At 27.3% G+C, this 8,851-nt stretch overlaps 2 protein-coding genes across 2 annotated transcripts; both read left to right on the plus strand.

The window, feature by feature from the left end:
* The first annotated feature begins 4,811 nt into the window (after positions 1 to 4,811).
* LOC126899604 (uncharacterized) lies at positions 4,812 to 7,285 on the plus strand. Its single transcript, XM_050674650.1, has 5 exons — positions 4,812 to 5,943; positions 6,009 to 6,215; positions 6,302 to 6,404; positions 6,481 to 6,765; positions 6,833 to 7,285. The coding sequence occupies exons 1-5, from the start codon at positions 4,876 to 4,878 to the stop codon at positions 7,156 to 7,158; spliced, it is 1,989 nt and encodes a 662-aa protein (XP_050530607.1). The 5' UTR covers positions 4,812 to 4,875; the 3' UTR covers positions 7,159 to 7,285.
* Positions 7,286 to 7,710: 425 nt separating this feature from the next.
* LOC126898251 (ARL14 effector protein-like) lies at positions 7,711 to 8,067 on the plus strand. Its single transcript, XM_050672190.1, has one exon. It carries the CDS (start codon positions 7,711 to 7,713, stop codon positions 8,065 to 8,067), a length of 357 nt encoding a protein of 118 aa, XP_050528147.1.
* Positions 8,068 to 8,851: the final 784 nt, after the last annotated feature.

Below are 8,851 nucleotides of genomic sequence, written 5' to 3' on the forward strand. Positions count from 1 at the left end.
CACACAAAACAAAAACACACTTACACATTTATTCATAAAATACTAGTATTATTGTGTGATAAAATAAGCTTAAAACAATAATGAACGAATAATACTAGTATTATTGTTTTAACCTTATATTAAAAATTATTTTTAACTTTTTAGTTCGATGTGCTTTAAAAGCGTGTTTTTTTAGTTTTTTTAAACTATATTTATTTCAATTCATTTTTCTAATATTCTTTTATTGGCAGATGACGCAAAAATTTATAAATTTATTAGTTGCTTTAATGTTTCTATTATTTTACAATAAGCCATTGATAGTTTTATAGCTGGTGTATATTCAATGGGATGTCTTTTAATATCAATAAATGCACTAGCAATTCTTTTACTAAAAAAAGTAATTCGTTTCTCTTTAATTATTCTATTAATAATCAAAATTTATTTCGTTCTTCTCATGTAAAAGATTTGGGCATTATCTTTTACTCTAAACTCTTGTTCAAATGTATTAATCATAAAAAAAGCATTCTCTTTTTTTAATATTCCCTTTTAAGTTGATATCTTTTAAAATTATAGATTTAAAAAAAAACCGACAATAATAATTAATCACTAAACACAAATAATAAAAATTTTGAATTTAGAATTTACAATTATAATTTTACTTCTAATAAACTCAGTATTCTATTTGTTTAAAATTTTCATAATACCTAATAATTCAATTGACTTACCAGACTATTTTTCTAGAACTTTTTCAAGTTTTCAATAATTGTCACCACTATGTAAATTATCAAAGAAAATACATTGATTTATAATGTATAATTCTATACTGGCTAATTATAATGATTATGAAATAAAAATTAAAGTTAGCACATTTAAATAAAATTCTTGTTCATTATAATAACACATTTAAATGTTGACAGTACTCAGCGAATAATATTTAAAATGTTTAACTTTCGATTGAGGTAAGCACTACCATTATTTATTAATTGATAGTTACGATATTTATTCTAAATTAAATTTACTTATTCAAACAGTGTGAGAAAACTTGGGAAATTAATAAAAAATAATGACCACCTTATGACAAGCTGTTATCAAATGTTACCTTATTCATCCAAAAAAATTTCATCAATAAAAAATATTAAAAAGTTATATGAAACAAAAACATATAAAGGTACAATAAAATTTATTGAGACTCCAAACTTTGAAATAATTTCCAAAATAAAAGATAAAGGGTTTAAGATAGAGTTTAAATTCAAAGAGATTAATACATCAGATAAAACTCGTACATGCAAATATCAAAAACCTTTGTCGCCATCTTTACCTGACGAGAGAGGATACATAACTCCAGTTTTTCAAAATATTGAATCGAAAAGCATAAAAATGACTGACAAAGATGTTAAAGAAGATATTAAAAAACACGATGATCGCCAACCCAAGAATAGATCAGCAAAATCAAAAAAAAAAATCAAAAAATCTAAGAAATAAGAAATTATAATTTAGAATTGGTCACATTTGTATTAAAAGATATAAAAAATAAGAAAATGTCAATAAAAATGATAAAATGCCGGATGACACTATCGCAGTCAATTCAGTAGTCTACTCATGTAGAATTTTTTCTATAAAATATAATATAATATAGAATTTTTAACTGTCAGTAATTATTTATAAATCAAGTAAATCACACTATAATCAGAGATTAATACTAAAAATATATTAATATTATTTATATAAAATACTTTTTATTTTATTGATTTAATTTGTTTTAAAAAAAAAGTATGTTATAAGGAAAAACTCAAAATTTATTTAAATATTATGATATAATTGAAAAAAAAATTTAAGTATAATAAGAAAATTTATCAACAAATTTTGTGTCAGTAATAAAATTACGATTGATTTTACAATAAAAAAATTGTAGACTGCATTTCTTTTTAACACACATATATTAGTTTCACCTGTATGCTTGTACCTGTATGTTTATAACTCTCCACGTGCCAAGTGTTATTATTCACGCCTACCTCGTCGTCTACGGCTTTGAAACTAAACTGTCATAATGCAATGACTCCACTCTGCTCACCACACACACGTCGGCGACACTATTCCTGTGTAATTTTATTTTTGGTTTGAGATCCGAGCCTTGGAATCTGATCAAACTAGAGAGGCTCGTTTTTAAGTACCGAGTGAAACTATTTAGACATATTTTATTTTATTTTATCTTTAGAGTACATTAATTAATTTGTCAAAATATAATATTTTATAATATAATATAATATTATAAAAATAATTATTTAAAACTGCAACATGGATAAATTTATAAAACTAAAATATGATTCAAGCGCTAATAATACCAACGTAACTACAAGCAATATTAAAAATGATATAAATATTTGTAAGAGGGAGAATAAAATAAGAAAAGTCAATAGACAATATTGCATTGATTATTTAAATATCCGATTTACTTACATTGTTGAAAATGAGTGTCAAATACCTCTTTGTGTGGTTTGTGGAGAAAAAATCTGCAATAGTGCAAAGGTACCAGCAAAATTAAAACGCCATTTTACATCTAAACATGCTAATCTCCAGTCCAAGGATAAGAATTATTTTGAAAGATTGTTAAAAAATCAAATTGTTCAAAAAAAAAAAATTAAAAAAAAAATAACATGACCAAATAAAGCACAAATCGCATCGTATAAAGTTGCCAAAATAATTGTTAAAAATTTAAAACCACACTCCACAGCAGAGAGCCTAATTTCGCCAGCATGTTCAGAAATAGTTCAAATTATGTTTTGACGATGACGCAAAAAATGAAATTATGAAAATTCCGCATTCAGACGACACAATAAAAAATAGAATTATACATATGTCAGATGATATTGAGAAAACAGTTTTTAATAAACTTTCTAAATCATATTATGCTTTATAAATTGATGAGTCGACTGATATCAGTGGTGTAGCTCACGTACTAGGATTTGTTTGATTCATTAATGAAAACAAAATATTGAATCAATTTTTATGCTGCAGACAACTTACAGAACGCACAACAGGACAGAATGTTTTTGACTCTATTTCATCATATTTATATAAATCTAATCTAACATGGAACCAATGTGTAGGAATCTGTACCGATGGTGCTCCTTCTATAATTGGTTCTATTAAAGAATTTATCACTTTTGCGAAGAATAAAAGTCCTAATATCATATCGACACACTGTTTTTAATACACCTACACATTATGTATCCTATAGGACAATTATGTGTCAATTGCACTTATAAAAAATGGTTTCTTCAAACAAATCATTACATTATAGAACAGGAGATTTGACCAATTCAAACGTGCTATAGAGTATTTTACAAACAAAAATATCATATGGCTAATCGACGAATTAATATATTATTCAATGATAGATGCGGAAAGGCATTTAAGATATCATTACAAAATTTATTATTTCAAAATTCAACAATAGTCAAAACACAATTACGATAGATTCCAAAAATAAAACGAATTAAAATATTATACAACAGAAGTTTAACTGCAGATTATGAAAAATTACACACCCATTATTGGAATAATATAATTTATTATGTATTAATAAAGGATCATAATATAACAGACACTGACTTAGAGCCTTTAAACAAATACAACTTAGAATCAAATATCATTTAAAATTTTAACAAAAACGATAAGATTTTCCAGACAGTTCAGATGAATTTTATGATTACATACAATATCAAAATGTAGTTCACAAATACGACCTCATCACAAGTAAAAAAGCAACTTCAAACCATTTTTTTTTTTCGTTGACAAATATGACACTATAAAAGATAAAATAAACTACATCAAAGAAGAATTTCAAATAATAAATGTAACATATGAACCTGAGCCAGATTGCTCTAGCGTTTGCAGACAACGCGATTGTCATCTGGGGATGCCTGAATTCGAACGATTTGTCCCTAAAAATCGGTTTGAATGATTGACTAAGCTTGAACTATCACAGGTGTCGACGGTACGTGAAACATTCCGTCTCTTCCGAGCAAATGTGGTAGCAACCTTTCGTCGCTGCGTGGAACGGGTCGCAGCGTTTATTAGTCATCATAAACTTCTCCATGATTTAATAGACGCACAGTGTTCCAGAAAGTTGATTTAGGGGGACAAAATTAAATTTTTTTGTGTCACTTATTAAACTTAAAATAGCATTTAATTGAAAGATAGTAAGCTATTGATTAGATAATATGGGTTTTGAAACCCGTAGCCCACACCATGCAGTGTACAGAATAACCTAACGGTCTATGATAAGGCTTTAAATAACAAGCTAAATTGTTCTTGTGTATAGTGTATTATTTAGTTCATACTGTCCATTGAATAAAATTGTATGAAATATTTTTCTTCAAACAAATTTATACAGTCATGGAAGGTATGTATATTTTGTATTCTTTATTTTAAGCTAGTTTTTACTTGTATAATTAAAGTTATTATATATGAAAATATTAGATAATTTTTTTTTTTTTTATATTAAAAGGTATGAAAAATAAGTAGATCATAGTAGAGGTTATGTATTAGTATTTTATTATAGCTTTATATGTCCTCTTAAAGAAATTATTTAGTTTTTTTGCGGTAATTTGCGGTTTATCATTTTAGAGCCTATATTAACATTGTTTTTGTACATAAATTGGAGAAAAATTGAATTTTAAAATAAATAAAACAAACCACAAAAATATTTTACTTTAAATAAAACATTTAACATATAATACATTTTACCTTGTTTTAGATAATAATATTTTAATTAAAAACCAAAATATTTTTGAAATGTTGAGAAATAAAAAAATAACAATTTCGAATTCAACCGATTGTCAGGAAGCAATTTTTTTATACATCCGTGAGATCATTGGTGATAAATGGGTCACGATGGAGCATGCGTTTAATGTAGCATTAAAACAAAGAATAAAAGGTTTTATTACCACCCTTATTAAAAAGTGGAGTAGTGCAGGTAGAAATTTAAAAACTTTTCAGTTAAAAAACAAAATCTGGCTTTCATTAAATTTTAATATATTTGGAGAAATTGAGACTAGAGAAAGTGTACAACAACCATCTACTAGTACTGGTCGGGGCCGTCCAAAAAAACTATTTTCGGAAAGTTGTGAACGTACTAAGAGAAGAAAAACTAAAAATTTGGCTACCGGAAGCACTACTCCAGAATTGTCATATGCAACTTGTACAAGACTTCATATGTCCGGAAAAAGAACAGCTGCTAATATAATTAAAGGAGCTATTGCATCATCACCAAACACCATACGCAGGGTAAAAAATTCTTATAAAACTGAAAAAAAAATCGAAAAATATACAGCAGAAGAAAGTTTGGCCATTTTAATCGACAACAAAATGAGTGTAAAACAATATAAAAATATTCGATTAGCGGCAAAAGAAAAAAAAGCGAATATTTTTGCACCGTATGACCACGTATTAAATGCAAAAAAAAATTGCTATCCAAAAAATATCCACATTACTGAAACATCATGTGAAGTGCCTTTGCAGGACTTATTAGATCACACAGTAATTCGAATCTTAAAAATTTCTAACATAAATATTCCCGTAAATATCTTTGATAATATTGAACTTATATGTAAATGGGGTTGTGATGGTAGTAGTGGCCATTCGCAATATAAACAAAAATTTAGTGAATCATCAACTACAACTGATTATGATCTATTCATGTTTTCAATGGTGCCATTACAATTACGGTTTACGGATGAATGTGGAGATAAACATATTATATGGAAAAATCCAAGATATTCTTCTACAAGGTTTTGTCGGCCGATTAAGTTTGAATTCAAAAAAGAATCCGTTATAAGTACACAAGAAGAAGTAGAAGCAGTAAAATCTGAAATTCTTAATTTACATCCCACTATTTACATGCATGGTACACAAGAAATCAAAATTAAACATACAATGATTTTTTCAATGATTGATGGAAAAGTAAATTTTTTTAAATAACTTTTATTTAAAATACCAGCTCATATTTATCATAATTACAATTTTAGGTAGCAAATTCTGTAACAAAAACATCAAGCCAAACATGTTTCATATGTGGCTGTACTCCCATACATATGAATAGACTTGAAAACATGGATAAATTTTCCGTTGACCCAGAAACATTTTCTTTTGGACTATCTACCCTACATGCATACATTCGATTTTTAGAATGTATATTACATATTGCATACAGATTAGAATTTAAAACATGGCAGGTACGGAGATAAATAAAAAAATAATAATACTGATGATAAAATGTAAATAATAATAATAATAATAATAATAATAAAATGATTTGCAGGTGAGATCGGTCGAAAATAAAGTTAAGTTTTCTGAAAGAAAAAGTATGATACAAAACAGATTTCGAACTGAAACCGGGCTATTAATTGATGTTGTTTTGGAAGGTAACCTACCGATAGATTTGTATAATAATTTTATAATAATGATCTTAAAAAATGACTCTTTATATTTTAAATACAGGTAAGGGAACGTCAAATGACGGAAACACTGCTCGTCGGTTTTTTAAAAATTGTGATAAAAGTGCAAATATTACGGGTGTTGATAAAAATCTAATTCAACGATTCGGAAATATCTTATTTGCTATGTCAAGTGGTCACGAAGTCAATGTACCAGAATTTAAAATGTATACTGCAGATACAGCAAAATTATTTATTTCTCTTTATCCTTGGTACAACATGCCTAGTAGTGTACATAAAATTCTTATACACGGAGCTGATGTAATAAATGCAGCACTCCTCCCTATAGGTAAAGTATAAAATCTTTAGTTATTTTAAAAGATTATAATACAAACAATTTTATTTTTTATATAAAGGACAGTTATCTGAAGAAGCAGCAGAAGCGAACAATAAAGAATACAAAAAGTTCAGAGAACACCATACTCGCAAAAATACACGTTATAATACAAATGAAGACCTAATACATATGCTATTAGTAGCCTCTGACCCATATTTATCTTCTATAAGAAAATTACCAAAAAAACCAATACGTGAGCTAACAGACGATGTAATGTCATTACTAATTTTACCAGATACTGAAATAGAAGAAGAAAATTACGAACCATCTGACGATGATGATGAAAATGATGGAGAAGATGGATTAGAAGAGGATAGTGTCAGTTCCAGTGATACAGATCTATAGAGTGAACTTTTCACATGTTAATTATATCATATTTATGTATATATTTTTACAGTTTGAAACATTTACGAAATTTAAATAGTAATATTTTTAATTTTTAAAATTAAATTTATTAAATAATTCATATATTCGGAAATCAATTTTTTTTTTTTTAAATTGATTAAATTTTTTTTTGATTTTATTTGATTTTATGAATGTACAATGTAAAATCTGAACCTAATATTGAAGTAAGTATCAAAATAAGTTGTATACAAAATAATTTTATACTTAAATAATTTTGTCCCCCTAAATCAACTTTCTGGAACACTGTGAGACGGTGCTAATCTTAAGTTCTGTCCTGGTAGCTGGGAATCTACAGCGTACATGCATAGGCCGGAAGACATAATAAGGTAAAATTACTTCACTGTTTTTACTACTGGCTCCCTAATTTTATATATTACAATATATATAATTTAATTTTAAGCTAAATGACCTTTTGTTTCTATTAGTTTAGAAAATTATGCAAAGAATATAATTATTTTTTTTTAGCAAAAACTCTGAATAGTACAAAACAGGATGACAGATACTCAAACAAGTAGTATTGGGTACTTTAAACAATCAGACTGTTTTCAGACAACGTATAAACCTTCAAAAAAGATACAGTGTGTATCAGAATTAAGTGAGAAAGATAAAGATTTAGTTCATCTAAGATCTGAAATTAATTTGAGCGAATTCAAAAATATTTGTTCCCATCACAGCTACTACTTTCTTAATGTGTTTGAAAGATATCAAACAATCTGTGTAGATCCCTTAAAAAAACACAAAAAGCCAATAAAGAAATCATTAAAAAGTGTATCTTTAAGTTTCTCAAAACAACTGATTGAAAAAAATATTCACATCAAAACTGTACAAAAGATATGTTCTACATGTTGAAACTTTTGTGAAGAAAAAATCAAAATCATTGAGAATACGAATCGTAAATCGGATGACAAACTTATGACTGAATTAGATTCATTAGATTCTAGAAATGTTTCTCTCTCACAAACAAATGCAACATTAGACGATTTGGGTTTAATACCAATTAAGCTTCATACTTTGACATCACATAGTAAGGGGTCGTATTACAAAAGAAAAGTTGATAATGTAACAAAAGAAGTGAGGAAAAAAATTTCAAAAGCACTAGATTATGACATAGAAGTTCCTGAAGACAAAGAAGAAGATAAAAACTAAGTTAAAAAAACATAGGATTTTGATAAGATGATGTCAAGAGAATTGTGAGAAAAGCGAGCTTTCAACTATTAGATGGCAATCAAATCCAGACAGCAACTGCTGTTTATGACTTTTGTAAAAGAAACATAGAAACTATTTTTTTACCCTGTTAGTCGGGGTATAAAATAGGCTATCGGTGTGTCCTGCCTGTCGTAAAAGACGACTAAAGGTAACGGGAAGGGACAACAGTGATGGTACATGTCACGTTTATTCGAAACTGTCCTTTCCATTTTTCTAAGATAAGTATTTAATTCCTTATTTGGTTTACTATTTGATTTATTAATTCGTTCACTTTTTCACTTGCTATTTCGTTACTATGTGATTTAATACTTCGATCCTATACATGATTGTATCAATACTATTTATTTAGAAACAATTCCGCACGAACAGAATCAGAAGCCTCTCGCTATACTGACCGACAGATTTCACAGCTTAATCCACAATTCAG

This window comes from Daktulosphaira vitifoliae, unplaced genomic scaffold (assembly GCF_025091365.1).
Source record: "Daktulosphaira vitifoliae isolate Bord-2020 unplaced genomic scaffold, ASM2509136v1 Scaffold_2, whole genome shotgun sequence".
In the NCBI taxonomy this organism is placed as follows: Eukaryota; Metazoa; Arthropoda; class Insecta; order Hemiptera; family Phylloxeridae; genus Daktulosphaira; species Daktulosphaira vitifoliae.

Excerpts from the sequence above, each read along its gene's own strand:
- LOC126899604 (XM_050674650.1), top strand. The coding sequence starts at position 4,876 with ATGGAGCATGCGTTTAATGTAGCATTAAAACAAAGAATAAAAGGTTTT. Across the intron at positions 6,405-6,480 it reads AATTGATGTTGTTTTGGAAG|GTAAGGGAACGTCAAATGAC; the intron begins GTAACCTACCGA and ends TTTTAAATACAG. Across the intron at positions 6,766-6,832 it reads TGCAGCACTCCTCCCTATAG|GACAGTTATCTGAAGAAGCA; the intron begins GTAAAGTATAAA and ends TTTTATATAAAG.
- LOC126898251 (XM_050672190.1), top strand. The coding sequence starts at position 7,711 with ATGACAGATACTCAAACAAGTAGTATTGGGTACTTTAAACAATCAGAC.